This window comes from Lutra lutra, chromosome 16 (assembly GCF_902655055.1).
Source record: "Lutra lutra chromosome 16, mLutLut1.2, whole genome shotgun sequence".
In the NCBI taxonomy this organism is placed as follows: Eukaryota; Metazoa; Chordata; class Mammalia; order Carnivora; family Mustelidae; genus Lutra; species Lutra lutra.
In genome coordinates this window covers 14,619,036-14,636,528 of record NC_062293.1, presented here as the reverse complement: position 1 = coordinate 14,636,528, position 17,493 = coordinate 14,619,036, and the positions used below count along the sequence as shown (strand labels likewise).

The window sequence follows — 17,493 nt, the reverse complement described above, 5'->3', positions numbered from 1 at the left end:
TGGCCACGGTGGGAGTTTTGTTTGTTTTTTTAATTTGTTTTTTGGTGGAAGTTTTTATATCATGGAAATCAGTGAAAAGTACAAACAGGGCTTCCCTTTGATCCAGAGAGCCATTTTATCAGCACAGTACTAATATTATCCTTTTTTACATTGCAGAATTTGGCTTGCTAATACTATGTTCATTTGTCCCCCTAAATTCATAAGGGAAATTGGTCTACAGTTTTCTTGCAATATCTTTCAATATTAGCTAGCCTCATAAAATGAGTTGGGAAGTGTTCCTTCTCCTATGTTCTGGAAGAGTTTGTATAAAATATTTCTTCCTAAAAGGTTGGGTAAATTTGCCAAGGAAGCCATCTGGGCCTGGAGTTTTCTTTATAGAAAGGTTTGAAACTATGAATTCAATGTATTTAATTTCTACTGGAAATTAGGCTATCTATTTCTTCTTGAGTGAGCTTTGGTAGCTTGTGTCTTATAAAGAATTTGTCTATTTCATATAGGTTGCCCAACCTGTGGGCATAATGTTGTTTGTAATATTTTCCTATTATGCTTTTTAAATCTGTAGAGTCTAGTAATATTCTTTTAGTCCTAATATTGGTAATTTGTACTTCTAAAATAAACACTTAATGCTATTTACTTTCCCTCTAAGCACTGCATCAGCTGCAATTTTTCGTATGTTGTATTTTCAATATCATTTGATTAAAATGTTTTCTACTTTCCCCTGTGACTATCTTTGGACCAACAGGCTAATGAGAAGTATGCTGTTTAATTTCCAAGTGTGTGGGAATTTTCCAGATGTCTTTTTGTTACTGATTTTTAGTTCCATTTCATGATGGTCAGAGAACATGCTTTTTATAATTTCAGTTCTTTTAAATTCGTTAAGTTTTTATGGCCCAGTATATGGTGTATCTGGTGAATGTTCCATGTATACTATAAAAAATATGCATTTTCTATAAATATATTTGTCTTTTTAAAAAGTGTTTGTCTAAAATGTTTCAAACAACATTTTTGCTAAAGATCTCCTGGCATATAATCCAGTTTTCTTTTTATCCACTTTGGTTGCAGAAAGTACTTTCTTACCTAAATGGGTTTATACTAGGCCGAAAGTTCTAAAGGCAACTAGATTAATAAAGAACTTGAAGCAGATCTGATTTTTCTGGCCTGCTTCAGAGCCATGCTCAAAGGTCAGGCTGTATTTACTTGCAGAGCTACTAAAACCAAGAAGAATCTGTGGAGGGAAGGATGAAAGGGCTGGTGCTGAAGAATTTCTTAGGGCCAGGGAATGACAATGAGATTAAAATAGCCACTTCTATCAGTGTCACTTACAAGCCATGTAGCCATACAGTCCCCACTGGGGATGGCTCTTCTTGAATTATTCCACTCTGAGTGTACATCTCCTGCCTAGAATAGAGGTTTTTGAGGATATACGGCATGTGAGATAGCCTCTCTGGGGTCCATAATTACATCTTACCTGAGATGTTAAAGCTTTTTTTCCTCTGATTCTTGAGTTATGATAATCATAATTTGATACATGTCAAACATTTCTACAATAATATCTCCATATAAAAGATTTTTCATTTGTTTCTAGCTATGTGAAATCAGGGAGGTTTATTTCGCTAAGTATATGGACATGTAAAAAAGTCAATAGAAGTAACACGACACTGGAATTTTGGACAAAATACCCAGCATTATAGTTGTCATCATCACCAGACTAGAAAGGCAGGAAGCAAAAAAAGTTAGGCATATTATGAAGTTATTCTCAAATAACAGGAGAGTCTCTGAGAAATAAAGTAATGTGAGCTGTAGAGAGTCTCCCCTTTTGAAACTCTGAGACTGCACAGGTTAACTGATCTATGTATGAATAAGAGACATTTGGGAATAAAAGGCTGTTTCTCTCCAATTGCTTTCATTTTGCCTTTCCTAATAAGTCAGAAAATGCAGAACTGTGCAGGGAAGCACTGTCCAATGGAAATATAACATGAACCATAAATACGCATCATGAAAATACATAATTTTAAATTGTCTAGTAACCATAATAAAAAAAAAAAGCAGGTGAAATTAATTTAAACTATGTTATTTAACTCAATACAGTCAACCCTTGAACAACATGGGTTTGAACTGTGCAGGTCCACTTATGCACAGAATTTTTTCAGTACATACAGTATACTACTGTACATTTACTTTATCTTCCTTATGACATTCTTAATATTTTCTTTAGCTTATTTTAAGAATATGGTATACAATACATATACTGCACAAAATACGTGTTAATCACCTCGGTTAGTGGTAAGGCTTCCTGGTCAACCATAGGCTATTAGTAGTTAAGTTTTGGGGGAGTCGAAAGTTATACAAGGATTTTCAATTGCACAGGGGGTCGGTGCCCCATCTCCCACACTGTTCAGCGGTCAACTGTGTATCCAAATATTATCATGTAAACACATAACATTAACATTATTGATTATATTTTACATTCTTTGTTTTGTACTAAGTCTTCAAAATCCAGCACATATTTCACACTTAGAGCACGGCTTGGTTCGAACTAGCTGCACTTCAAGCGCTCAATGGCCCCACATGGCCAGTGGCTACTATATTAGCACACAGCCGACTCGTGGGTTTTGCCTTTTCGAACCTAGACACCTAGCTCAAGCAGGATGATCAAAATTCCCCTCTCTTCTCTTGCTGACCCTTCCAGGATTCTAAATTTTATTTTACATTAGGTCATCTCTAGGTCCGTCCAATATGGGACTCAAAGTCATGACCCCGAGATCAAGAGTCATACACGCTGCTGACTGAGCCAGCCAGGTGCCCCTCTTGCTGACACTTCCAACAAAAGCAGTTTTATGCTGTGTTTTACTAGGTGCTCTACCAAATTACATGAGAGAAGATGGTCTAAGTAATCTCCAGATGCAACATTCAATCTCAGAAATTCAAAACCACTTTAAAAAGCTAACACGTGGGGCACCTGGCAGGCTCAGTCAGAAGAGAATGCGACTCTTGATTGGGGTTGTGACTTTGAGCTCCATATTGGGTACAGAGATTACTAAAAAAAATAAACTTTAAAGAAAAGCTAACATGCAATCTTAAAAACTAAGGAATAAGAGTAAAAGTAATCTAAGTAAAAGGCTGAAGTTTTTGAAAACTGTTACAGTTCTATAAGGTCATTAAGACACTCAATTTGCAAACAAACTTACATTAAGTTTTTAGCTTATTCTTCTGTTTTTTTTGTTTTTGTTTTTGTTTTTTTATTCTTCAGTTTTTTAGCAGAAAAGAAGACAGGCTACAGAGGCACATGTGTTAGGTCACATTGCTTCAGCTCATCTGTTTACAGGATTACCTGGTGAAGAGCCATCACTCCGTACTCGTTTAACAAACTGCTGCACAGCTACTATTCCTGTATCTGGTTAACAAGGGCAAACACTTCAGTGCTTTGGGGAGTTGCTCCTAACCCAGCAGCCTGAGCTCCTACCCAACCCAGAGAGCCAGCCCTCTGGAGTTCTTGCTGGACTGCAGCCTGTGACTCGCCCCCGCACCATGGCCACAGTTCCAAGATGATACGTGGTCGTCTTTGCTCACTGCTCTGACAGAAAACAAACAGGTCACCGTCTACCGTTTGCCAAGTTGCAGAAATACTAGAACAACCTGATTTAGAGGCATGTGGAGGAGAAAAGAGAGTTTCAAGTCCTAACCAGTTCGGGAACATAACCCCACACCTGCCCCACCAGGGGACACTGGGTAGAGGCAGGAGTAGGCCTAAGAAGAGAATCTAGGAGATGCCTTTCCTCAGGAAAGGCCCAGGAGGCTCCAAGCTGCCTTCTTCTGGTTCAGGGCTGGCTTGAGCCTCCTCCCCATCACCTGTTCCTTTCGCAACCACCACTGGCTGCGTTCCAACAAAAAGGGCCCTGTGGCTTCTCTTTCCTTTTTATCTTCACAGTGCCTGTTCCCTACACTACCATTTGCTTTTCTTTGTGTTCAGGAGCTATCCGAGGCTAAAGCCCAAGGCTGTCAACAGTTAAATACAACCCACGAATCAGGATTTCAACTGCATGTCTATTGCCAACAATCATTTGTTAGCTTCAGTGAGACCGGACCCTTGGCCATACATGACAGACTGCTGGTCAAAACACATGCATTGCAACCTGCCCACAAACATTAGCAGAACTGCCGGGCCTGACACACCTGTGTTCCAATCCTGACTTCACCACTTGCTAACTGCCAAGTTGGGTGGTACTTATCCTTAGATGCTTGGTCTTCTTGCCTGTGAGGGGGTCTAACCCAGCTTCGTGCCTCCCCCGTCCCCACCTCACCCTCTTGCTCCAACTGTAATGAATTCCTCCACGCTAACAGTACTTTAGTGAGGTACAATCTATATACACAGTAAAAGGAACAAATCTTACCCATGAGATTTTAAGATATTAAGGTTTGTAATAATAGCTGACATCTGAGCTCACATTATGATCCGGGCACTTCAGCTGCCCTAGCTCCTTCTGCCGATTACTTAAGATCTAAGTGAGCAAGATGGTGAGAGGGGTTAAGTGATTTGCCTAAAGAGGTTAAAAAAACAAAAACAAAAACAAAAACAAAAACGTGGCCCAGCGAGTGGCAAATCCAGGACTTAAGCCAAATTTACCTGACTTCAAGGCCCAGGCTCCTACCTTCCCTCCATAGCACTGCCCACCTTCTGTCTGGCTAGCCATCCCGCAGGTCATGGAGAAGGTGACACTTTTCCTAGGGAATCTCTCTGATCACCTGTTGTCTACTGCCTTCCTCCTATCACTACATCTGTTAACTGCCTGGTCTACTTGCATACAAACGCGGGAAGACAATCAGAGTCGTAGCACACGTTCACTGACGAGTACCTGAATGCACCCTGATTTAGACGGCCCCCGTGAGGGTTACAGGGGATCTGTACATCGAGCATGAGTGAGCAGGACAAGCTGGTGTGCCCTTCACAACCTGGAAGTATTGTTCTACTCGCAGAAGCGGAGAGAAGCACAGAAGGAGTGGAGAGTGCAGAGGCCGGCAGAGGTTATTTTGAAGCAGAAGGCTTGGTCACTGCTCCCAAGGAGAGAACCAAGTTATAATTGCACAAAATAGAACCAGAGAATAAGTAACCTCAGGAAGAATCTTAAGAGTAAAAGGTGTTCAAGCTTTTCAGGACAGAAACTGAATTAGCTACTTCTCTATAACACAGAGAGGTAGGTGCTGTGACTGGTGCTCAGGTTTCTTGATTCCCATGCAGGGTTCCTTCCAGAACATTATGAGCTTTGATAGGAAACCTTGAGTCACAAGGCTGCTACTTGACCTGCATCAGTCAGGCATCCACGATGCTGATGGCCATTGGAAGGCTCCAGCCAAGAGGTGGCCAGGCATGATTCTCCTGCTTCTGTCCCCTAATGCACCTTACTGTCCCCAAACTGCGCAGGCTGCCCTTCCAGAAAGTGATCTCCCAATGGAAACCCCACTGGCTTTTGATACCTTCAACTGGCCAAATTCTTCCTGCAGTTTGACCAACTCCTTAGATAAAGCTGCAAATGGAACTTCCAGACCTAAGCAGTCAAATGTCAAATCTAGCGAGCAGTACAGCAACTTCAAGGCCTTCCCCCAGTTCCCCATATAGTACCCAGCTGTCTATTGCTTAGCTGTTCTACAATTCTTAGCCCCCCACTTCTTAACAAGTAAGATATTTCTCCAGTTTGGGGTGCCTGGGTGGCTCAGTGGGTTAAGCCTCTGCCTTCGGCTCAGGTCATGATCTTAGGGTCCTGGGATCGAGTTCCACTTCAGGCTCTCTGCTTGGCAAGGAGCCTGCTTCCCCCACTCTGCCTGCCTCTCTGCCTACTTGTGATCTCTGTCAAATAAATAAATAAAATCTTTAAAAACAAAAAAGGATTTCTCCAGTTTTACTTTGTTATGAGACATAGGAGGGAGTATAAAGAGGCTTAGTATACAGTTAGCAACTCATTCCATTTCAACAGCTCAACTAAAAACCTCAGAGGTGCTCTCAACCCACACTAAAGCAGCTCAGACAAGCCTCGTTTCTTTCGGAGGCTGGAACTGTTAAAATGGAGACAGTTGCACGCACTGGGGGACAATGACCACAGTCAGCTGGCCCACAGCTGTCTGGCCCACAGACTGGTCCTGTGATCCTGTCTGTAAAAGGTCAGGGGTTTCTATTCAATTCTCCACTGGATTTAGAAGCCGTATCTGGCTGAAAGTACAAACCACAATCTATAAAGGGACTCATTTAACACTCAGAAAGATTAAAAGCAGCAATTAACCTTTTGCAAAATAATAAAGTCTGGGAGAACTACTATTGTGTTCACTTTCAGTTACAGTGCCAGTCAGGAGGTCAAGACCAATGCTCTCTCTTGGTCAGCTTGATGCTGTGCTGACCAGAGCGATGCACCCAAGGAAGCGATGGGGCTTTCTCTATCTTCGGTGTCGTGTGGGCTGACATCCTGCTGTCACATGGCTGTGCTGGCATTTGAGGCTGCCTGTCACTCAGCTCCCCTGCATCATTCCTTCACCCAGCCTATCAGGAGAGGAACAAATCCTAAACATAAGGACAGAGCCACGGCCCGAGGCCCCGGCTGCTGGAAATCCTCTGTGAAGCCGATAAAAACGGCTGGGACTTTTCTTTTGTCCCCAGAACTAAAGCATAAGCATAAGCAAGAGTCTTCTCTTTGCAGCTTTTGACCCTTTTTGATGTATTAATGGTTTAGAACTGGAAGTCATCAGTTAAAACACGATCTCACAGATCATGGACTTAGAGACTATGGCAGGAACAGTCTACTTAAATTTACAGAACGTTAGATACAAATTTGATTTTACCCATAAAAGACAAAAAAACCTACAGATATATAGACTTCATAGTATGAATGACAGCCTCAAGCAAATAGTCAACATTCAAAATAGATGCTACTCAAAGAAACCATCAAGAAGGAAAAAAAAAAAGTCCATTAGGGGAGAGAAGCACCAACATCAATACCATCCACATCCTCCAACAGCCCACTCCAAGGTCACCTTCACGGCCACGTCACTAGAAGCTGTGGAGTCCGAGCTAAAGCCACAGACTCTGCCTGGCAAAATGGCCCTTATCTCAGATTTTCCCATCCTTCAGGGCAGCATCTACTCAAAGAACACTTTTTAGAATGTACTGGCAAATAGTAGAAGAGAAAATGAGCATTCAAAAAAAAAAATGTTTTTTAGAGAAAGAGGAAGGGGAGGGACAGAGGGAGAGGGAGATAGAATCTCAAGCAGACTCCACACCCAGTGCAGGGCCCAACGTGGGGCTTGATCTCATGACTCTGAGATCATGACCTGAGCCCATATCATGAGTTGGGTGCTTAACCAACTCAGCCACCCAGGCACTCCTGAGCATTCAAATTTGACAGAAAAATAACACGATCTCAGATGAACCACTGAAATAATCAAGGTCTGATTTACACTAACATATGATAAACATTAAATCATTATCAACAAGTTTTGAAATTATAAGACAAGAGATTAGCAAGCCAATAAATTAGGAGCCTCTAAAATTTTAGATCACACAGACCCACTCTCTCAGATCCACTATGCCCACAGCTTCTCTCCTTACTCCATAGATGAAACCTGCAACAAAACTAAAAAGCATGGTCCTGGAATACCTAGCCAGAATCCAGAATATATTTTCTCAAGGAAATGATGCTATAAACTTAGTCACATATAAGTGAACCAGAATTACCATTTAGCCATGCTGTAAGCTAATGAGTTGAGTGAGAAATTGGCAAAATGTTGGTAATTGTTGAAGCTGAGACTGGGCATTGGGTACATGGGGTTTCATTACACCATTCTCTTTACTTCTGTGTATACTAGACATTTTCTACAATAAAAAGTTAGAAAATACAAGCTCAAGAAAAAAATCATTCTGGAGGCACCTGACATCCTTAACCACACTATTCCAATGGAATTCAGGAAGCATTTTCTACACAGTTAGCTTTCCAACCAACTTTAAAACATGCGTACCTGCTTTTAAGTGAGGGCTGCCTGCACTGAAACCTGGTATTTCTCAAGCGACAAGGGACACTGGGAAATAGCCATGTTTATAAAAGCCATCCATAAAAACTCAAGTGACCCATTATGGGAGCAGGATATTTTCAGTTGAGAATAATGTAGAAAGAAATGCTCTTTTATTTCTTGTACTCACTAAATTAGGAGTTATAGACACCAACAAAAAGCAACCCAGGTCTCTTCTGGTTGTAATGGAGCTGTTCTCTCCTTAATATCTGAACACTCTAATTTCTTGAAAGAAAGACCTGCATGAAATTGAGATTAAATTTACAAGCTTGAATTTCTTCTCAAAATCTATAAAGTTCTCCCTACAAAATTATACTTACGTGTCAATACCAAAGCCTGTATTTAGGGACTGCAATGATTTAAAAAGAAAAAAAAAATCTATCCTCCTTACTAAAAACCTAAATGTGATATAACCTAAGGAAAAAAAAAAAAAAATTCTCCAAAATTTATTTCTATTAGTTTTGCGATGGTGGAAATGCAATTTTAGTTGACCTTATGGGCCGTATCTTTTTTTTTTTTTTAAGATTTTATTTATTTTATGGAGAGATAGAGAGAGCCAGAGAGCACAAGCGGGGGGAGGAGAGGGAATGGCAGAGAGAGGAGCAGCAGCAGTCTCCTTACCAAGAAAGGAGCCTGATGTGGAGCTTGATCTCAGGGCCCTGGGTTCATGACCCAAGCCAAAGGCAGATGCTTAACCGACTGAGCCACCCAGGTGCCCTGTGAGCCACATATTTTAAAAAGAGCCAAGTTGTTTTGATGTTTATGTTAAAATAATTTTAGAAAAATTTTTAAAAAAGAGAGAGAGAGCGAGCGACAGATCATCACTCTAGAAACCAACATTCTACGGTTGTGTTCCACGAGTGGTTTGTAAGTCAGAGATAAAGAATTTACCCATGACTATAATTCAAAACTGCATGAGCCATACACTCAAACATACATCAAAGAACCTTATGAAATCTTCGGGAAGCTTATCATTACAGACACGTGGAAACCTCAGTGTACAGGAATGGCACTGAATTAGGTACACTCCTGGTCAAGTGACAAGTACATTCTTTTTTTTTTTAAGATTTTATTTATTCATTTGTGTGAGAGAGAGCATGTGCGTGCACAAGCAGGGGGAGCAGCAGGCAGAGGGAGAAGCAGGCTCCCTGCTGACCATGGAACCCAATGCAGGACTCGATCCCAGGACCCTGAGATTATGACCTGACCCAGAGGCAGACACTTCACCGACAGAGCCACCCCGGCTTCCTGTGACAGTACACTCTCAGAGAAGTCTCACCCAAATTGCTTAAGAATGCTCAGCAAAACCACACATCCCAAATGCAGTGCTGACTCTGAATGTCTTTCTCCCCGTGCCCAACCCCACTCTTTCCCAGGGTCCCCAGCTCACAGTATCTAGCCAGTCACCCAAAATAAAACCCCCAGAAGGTTCCTACACAGGGGCTGTTGCTCAAAATGAAGGCTTTGGGACTCTGCAGCACACGAGTCTCCACCTTGAGCTAACATACCCAGACTGCCAAGCTTTCAGTCACATCCATGTGTCCTAGCATTTTGGTGGCCCCCCTTCCTCTCACGTGTTCGACTTGTCACTTGGTGCCTGTGTAGCCGCCTTTCTCCTATTTGCTGCTTCTCATCAGCAGCATGAATATATGAAATAACAATGTATGAATTCCCAACATTAAGAACAAGCAGGCTTTCAAGGAGGTTCTAAGAGTCGTTCTATGGACTTGGTGACAAATGTTTGGCCTTACAGGGGTTTTGACTGCTTCCGTCCCAGACGAGAGAGCTGCTGACTGGCAGGGTTGAGTGAGACATGGCGAAGGATCATGAGGCTGGATCAGCCACATATCGGTCCTTGAGAACAGCTACTTCTTGGCTGCTAGCCAGTCTTTGTGACTCTCCATCCCATATACTCACCACTGTAGCAGTGTCATTTTTTTTTTTTTTTTTTTGACGGAGAGAGAGATCACAAGTAGGCAGAGAGGCAGGCAGAGAGAGAGGAAGGGAAGCAGGCTCCCCACTGAGCAGAGAGCCCGATGCGGGACTCGATCCCAGGACCCTGAGATCATGACCCGAGCTGAAGGCAGAGGCCCTAACCCACTGAGCCACCCAGGCGCCCCTCATTTTTTTTTTTTAAGATTTTTTTATTTATTCATTTGAGAGAGACAGAGAAAGTGAGTGAGAGCACGGACAGGGGGGAGGTCAGAGGCAGAGGGAGAAGCAGACTCCCTACTGAGCAGGGAACCCGATGTGGGGCTCGATCCCAGGACCCCAGGATCATGACCTGACCTGAAGGAAGATGCTTAACTGACTGAGCCACCTAGGGACCCCCTGTAGCAGGGTCATTTTTAAATACAAATATCCACAGTGTGGATGGAAGAGTAAAATCACCGGGAGAAAGTACAAAAGAGCTTTACTTTACTTTTCTCCTCCCTTTCAGGTGAAGTCTCGCTGAAGAGAAACTTCAGTGCTTTCTGAATTGTTTATGGAGCCAATTTAGGACTTAGACTCTCAGTCCTGGGCCCATAGGTGAGAACCTCCATGAGTCAGAGGCTTAAAAACACACAGTCTCTTAAAATACTCGTGGAGCACTAACCCTCCTGCCTGTCTTGTTCATGGGGCCCCGAAGATACAGTCTACTTAGGGCACGAAGCTTGGAGGATCACTGTCAATGCTGGGCCTCTATGCTAGAGATCTTTATCACAGGCAGGTTTTACAGCCCATGTCTGCAAATTTTTTTTTTAAGTTTCCATGCCTGCCCTCAAAACTTGCACCATTACATCCTCTGTAAAAACCAATGGAATAGTAGCAGATCCATTGAAAATAATTCGCAACAGCTAATTCCCCTAATTCAAGCTTTTTCAGCCCTAGGAACAGGTTCACAGATCTGCTTTATAAAAAAACCAGGGCCCATCGCCTGCATCACTTTTATTTATTTCATTTTATTATTTTTTTTCCCTGCATCACTTTTTTTTCTTTTCTTTCTTTTTTTTTTTAAAAGATTATTTATTTATTTATTTGACAGACAGAGATCACAAGTAGGCAGGGAGGCAGGCAGAGAGAGAGAAGGAAGCAGGCTCCCTGCTGAGCAGAGAGCCCGATGCGGGACTCGATCCCAGGACCCTGAGATCATGACCTGAGCCGAAGGCAGAGGCCTAAGCCACTGAGCCACCCAGGCGCCCTCCCTGCATCACTTTTAAAGTCATAGATCTAGCGGAAATCTAGAACTTGCCACCATCGCCATTTCTCTAACGCTCAACTTGGCAGACACCAGCAGTCCTCTCCCCCTTTGAATTCAGGAGGCCAGCAATGGAGGAGTATAGGTAAGAAAGAGCAGACTTGCTGCCAGAGGTTTCTACGTAGTAAAAATCAAGTTCCAAATCCTGTGAAAGATGGACCATCTTGGCTTTTCCACTGCTGTGGGAAAAGAAAAACCTCTTCATAATCTGTACTTTTTGGTAATTATTGTCTTCTTAAAAGACCACAATCCAACTAAATTTTTTTCTTTAAGTATCAGGGATTTCTGGGCACCTGGGTGGCTCAGATGGTTAAGCATTGGCCTTTGGCTCAGGTCATGATCCTGGGGTCCTGGGACCGAGCCCCACATCAGGCTCCTGGCTCAGCAGGGAGTCTGCTTCTCCCTCTGCTTCTGCCTTTCCCCCTGCTCATGTTCTCTCCCTCTGTATCTCTCTGTTGTAAATAAATAAATAAAATCCTTAAAAATTAAAAAAAAAATCAAGGATTTCTTTTAAAAAGCAACTCGAGGAGCGCCTGGGTGGCTCAGTGGATTAAGCCTCTGCCTTGGCTCAGGTCATGATCCCAGGGTCCTGGGATCAAGCCCCGCATTGGGCTCCCTGCTCAGCGGAGAGTCTACTTTCTCCTCTCTCTGCCTGCCTCTCTTCCTACTTGTGATCTCTCTGTCAAATAAATTTTAAAAATCTTTAAAAAAAAAAAAAAGGCAACTTCATTAGGAGATGACAAGGCCAATACTGCCTCACCACCTACATTTCCTGATAAAGCCTCATTCATTCATTTACTCATTCATCATCCAATCATCTACCCACCTATTCATCCAGTAATTACTTATCAAGTGCCCAATATGTGCTACATGCTGAGGACACAACGATGAAAACGATGGATGTGGCCTGTGCATTCAGGAAGCCCATTGTGAACTGGAGGAGATGGGCAATAAACATACATATAACTAGGGCTCTCACAAGTACTATGAAAGTGAGGCAGAGAAGGCTAGCTGTCCCTCAAACTTGGGTACTCCTTTCTATAGTCTATAGCTGTTGCTGGGAAGAAGCTGCCCAGCCAAGTCCCAGATTCCCCATGACCCCCAACATTTCGGAGGATCTATGTGACTAGCTCACAATGGAATGTGAGTAGAAGTGCTGTGTGTCACTTCTAGGTCTAGGCATTATAAGAAGGCATGCCTTCTTTTGCTTTTTCATTCTCCTTCTGCCAGCTGGATGTAAAGAACTCTAAAACCCCAGTACCCTAGGCAGGGATCAACAAACTGAGCCTGAGGCCTGTTTCTATAATGTTTTATTGGAACAGGGCCACACCCATTTATTTACACACTGTCTGTGGCTGTTTTCCTGCTACAATAAAGAGGTAAGTGATTTTATTTTATTTATTTATTTTTTTTAAAAAAGATTTTATTTATTTATTTGACAGAGAGAGATCACAAGTAGACGGAGAGGCAGGCAGAGAGAGAGAGAGAGGGAAGCAGGCTCCCCGCCGAGCAGAGAGCCCGATGCGGGCCTCGATCCCAGGACCCTGAGATCATGACCCGAGCCAAAGGCAGCGGCTTAACCCACTGAGCCACCGAGGCGCCCAGGTAAGTGATTTTAAAAAAGAAGAGTTAAGTGATTGCAACAGAAACTATATGACCCACAAGCATAAAATATTTACTATCTGGCCTTTTAAGAATGTTAGCTGAGCCACAAGATGGAAGGAGCTTGGGCCCCTGAATCAACACCTAGGGATGGCCACCCACCCACCAGGAAGATCCAAACAGGATTCTTCCACAGGCAAGAAACAAGTTCTCATTTGTTGTAATAGCTAGTGTTATCCTACCTCTTACAAAAAATAAAGCACAATGTCCAATGAGAAAATGTAAGAAAATAGATGCTTGAAGTAAGACTCCACTACCCTTTCCTTTTCTTATTGCATCATCTGAGTCCCAAATTTAATGTCAACACTGCTAAATGTTTTAGAGTGTCATACTTTTTAAACGGTTCCCAAGAGTATGATCTCCAACTCAGTAAAATTAAGCCCAAAGAACATTTGCATTTGAAATCTTTGCCTTACAATACACAACCTACCCTTCTAATCTGTAGTAGTGTTCCTTTTTTAAAATTAAGTATTTAACCACGCCTCTAAAAACAGCCCTGTATACCAAACAGAAGACTTCCCGCTAAAATATAACTTTTCCTCAACAATAACAAAGCCCCCCTAAACAAGTCAAGTGCTCGAACCAGTTTAAAGTGAATGTCACCATCGTTAGGCACTGGAGGAATATAGAAGTACCATTTTCTTTGCTAAAGTTATAGTAACTGACTTCGAGGGCATGTAACTCAGGTAGTCACAGCATCACCCTATGAAAAACACAGCAACCATAATGAGTCCCTCCTACTCCACTTCATATATTAATACTAAGCTGATGTGTGTCACATCCTCAAGACTCAGCACCAGCTTCTCTTAAAAAGGAAGTCTCATATTGCCATGAGAAAGAAAAAAGAAAAAAACAAACACATGATTCATTAAGTCAAAACAAAAAGAGTATGCACACGTGTGGTGTATATATACTTGCGGAAATTTAAAAAAAGAACAAAACCAGGATAAATAACAAAATTGTTAATCCCTTCCCACTAGTGTGATAAAAAAATAAATTTTTTCTTTGGGTTTCCTATGTTTTTAAAATATTGTCTGTGTATTTATTTTGAATACGATAAAAAGTTTATGAAACTAGAAAACAAACAATGTTTTGGACCCTTAGCTTTCTTCCTCCCCTTGTTTTGCTTTTTTGTTTTTGTTTTTTGGTTGGTTTGTTTGTTTTTTGCGGTAGAAAGACAGGCTGCCATTTTTTAAGCATTCTTATTTAAACAGAGGGGAGAAAAAAACCTATTAACAGAGAAATGAAACCAGCTTTGAACTACCAAAATAATGCAAACAAACAACCCCCCCAAAAAAAGCGTTGGCAAGGCTATGGAGAAATTAGAACCCCGCGCTCTGCTGGTAGGAAGGTGAAATGGTACAGCCGCTGTGAAAAACAGTACGGCAGCTCCTCGAAAAATCTGAAACAGAATTACCATCAGATCCAACAGTCCCATTTTGGGGTGTGTACCCAAAAGAACTGAAAACAAGAGCTCAAAGAACCATCTATACACCCACGGTCACAGCATTATTCAGCATAACTAAAACGTGGAAACAACCCAGGTGTCCACTGCTGGATGAATGGATAAGGAAAATGGGAGTACATGCACATGACCGAATGGTATTTGGTCTTAAAAGAAAAGCAAATTCTGACTAATTGTGATTATGCTAAGTAAAATAAGCCAGGCCCCAAGGGACAAATACTGTCTGATTCTACTTATATGACATACTCAAGCTAAAGGACCAAGTGGAACTATGGTTGCTAAGGTCTGGAGGGAGGGAAGAAATGAGGAGTTACCATTTAATACGTAGAGAGCTTCTGTGGTACAAGATGAAAAGAGCTACGGGGATAGACGGTGGTGATGAGGCCATAAGAATGTGGATGTACTTAATGCCACTGAACTGTACACTATACAATGGTTAAGATGGTAAATTGTATGCCATTTGTATCTTACCACAATTAAAAAAAATATATATATATATATAAAAGCGTATATGAGCCTATGACTTACAAGCTATATAAGCTACAACTGTATGCTTATATCTTGTATATTTTGAAACATACAAAAACACAGCAGCTTTTTAAATATACAAAAACAAATGTGAATGGAGGTTCTACTATTTTCTTCCCGCACCCTAACGGATCACCCAAGCACCTGTCGGGGGGCCCAGATCCCGAAACCGTCACAGCCTGGAGAGTGAGGTCCCTTCTCAAGCCCACATCTCACTGAGCACGAAGGCAAGAGGTGTGCCGGTAGCGGCCAACCACGGACATTGACTTGCCTTCTCTTCCTCCTTTCCTTTGCTGGCATTCCAGGAGTGCTGAACCCTTCTCCAGGGTATCAAGAATATGCAATCCTGGTAGACTCAGCTGTAACAAATCCTCAGCAAGTCGTAAATCCCCGGAAATTTCGAGAGAGACCAAAATACGAACCGCATGCAAATGCTGCTCTCCAGCACGACGGAGATCATTGAGAAGCTCGCTGAGCTGCTAGCACCGGACCTAGAATGAGGTTTACCAGAGAAGTCTCTCGCGTGCCCGGAGAACGAAGAGAGACCCCAAAGCCTAAGACACACAGCTTGTGTGAAAACCCATGACCATCGACTAGGAAAATGAAGCTGGATCTAAACTCCGGCCGTCCGGGAGGGAGCATGTGCACTCGGCCACGGCAGGGACTCACCTTTAGGATTTCCGGTTCTTGGATATCCAGAGAGCTTGTGTTCCAGTGTTGTCGGTTTTTATGTAACCTGTGATATTTATGAGCACTTGGTGGTGTAAAAAACCAAATCATGCAAACCGCAGTCATGAATCCAAGACCAATTCCCAGGAGGAGTCCGCTCACGTAATGGGGCAGAGGGAGGACGAGGTACCCATACATGCACATTATAAAGAAGCCCAGTGTCTTCACGGGTAATTCCGGGTGCTGCAAGGCCGACTGGGCCTCGTACTCAATGTCAAGGGCCGGACCGTCCTCTGCCAGCACCGCGGGCTTGAGAGGGCTCTCCGGGAGCTTGTCGACTGTGCTCTCGGCCTCCACTTCCAAATCGAAGTCCTCAGTGTACAGCTCGCAGAACTCCTCATCTTCTTTGCTCACTAAGGCAGACAAGGAACATTTCTCAAGAACTAGTGAGCTCGTCTTCAGGCCTAAGTCCTTCAGGCCGCCCCCCTGGGAACTACTCTTGGGCTCCGCCTCTCTTGGGGGCTCATCGGAGGCTCTGGGGTAGTCACTCACGGGGCCGCTGGGGTCACTGCCACAGCCGTCCCCCTCTGAGTCACCGTCCTCCTCCTTGATGCTGTAGTTGTTACTGCTTTCCAGGTGACCGTTCAGGCTGGACAGATTGGAGAGTTCCGAAGCACTTGAAGATAAGGCTTTGGGCCTGTGGCTGCCACTTTCTTCCCCTATAATTTTACTGAGGAGCTGAAAAGGCTCATATATGACTTCTGAAAGGCGTCGCTTCGTGTCCTCGATTTTAGCCTCCATCTCGGGCACTTTGAAAAAGGAGCGCGTATCGGAGGGAGAAGTCAACGGGGAAGAGGGGGCGGTTTTGGAGTCTCCGCCTGTGTTTCGGGGCTGTGTGAACTGCTTGAACAGGTGCAGGTTGAGCTTGGAGTCAGGGGGCTTATAGGACACGGCATCTGACTCCTGCCGGGAGGTGTCTGTGGACAGAGACTTCACTAAAGTCTTCATCAAGTGCCTGTGCCTCGAGGGCTGCGGGGATTCTTTTGGCTCCACCTCGGTTGACAGGGACTTCACAAGGCTCAAGAAGGGTCTGGTACTGGACAGGGTGGAGGACGAGGCACTGGAGGACAGGCTAGGAGACTTGGAAGGAGAGGACAACGGAGAGGAAGAGCTGATTTTCTGCTCGGAAAGGGAAGACACACTGGGAGAGCTAGCTAAGGGCCCCGACGAAGACGACCCTGGGGACAGAGCCGATGGCACTGTGCTTAATACTTGCACTGCCAGAGGAGGGGCCTCCAACAGCTTTACCGTGTTCTCGGAGACGGGCAGAATGGCAGGGGACACACACAGGCCATCTGCCACGATGGGCTGGCCGGCAGGGCCAGTGGAGTCATGGCCACCCTGGGGTTCAAGATAGAGGTCTTCCTTGGCTTCGAGCGCCGTCACAATGCTTTGGTCGTCCAGCCCCTCCTCAAGGTACTCCCTGAACTCCTCCTCCTCTTCCTCCTCCTCCTCACCGGACGCCGAGAAGTGAATGGCGATAGTGTCTCGGGACACGGACCTCTGCACGTGCACTCTGGGGGCGGATGGTTTTGGCATGTCAACGGTCTTCTCGGCATGGTGACCGTTCAGACTTGTCATCGCCGGCTTCACGAGGGCTCAGGCTCTGTGGAAACAGCAAGGAAACCAGAAGTCAGGGAACCGTTTCTCCAAGGAGGGGCTGTCGTGTGCACACGGGAACGCAGATGAAGCTCCCTTCCAAATGGTGATTATGATTTTACTTGGCAGATGGCCACTGTTTTTCACTCGAGCAGGTTTGATGGTTTAATTTTCACCAGATAAATCCCAGTTAGGCATTCTCTTTTATGAGCAAGCTACAAAC

General features: G+C 43.7%; 1 protein-coding gene across 4 annotated transcripts in view; it reads right to left on the bottom strand.

The window, feature by feature from the left end:
* Positions 1–17,493, bottom strand: part of TEX2 (testis expressed 2) — a 105,212-nt gene that overhangs the window by 42,846 nt on the left and 44,873 nt on the right. For all 4 annotated transcript variants that reach the window (XM_047706754.1, XM_047706753.1, XM_047706752.1 and 1 more), the window contains one exon: positions 15,612–17,277. In XM_047706754.1, the coding sequence (XP_047562710.1) occupies positions 15,612–17,252 (1,641 nt within the window). In that variant the 5' untranslated portion in view covers positions 17,253–17,277. The remainder of the gene's footprint in view (positions 1–15,611; positions 17,278–17,493) is intronic.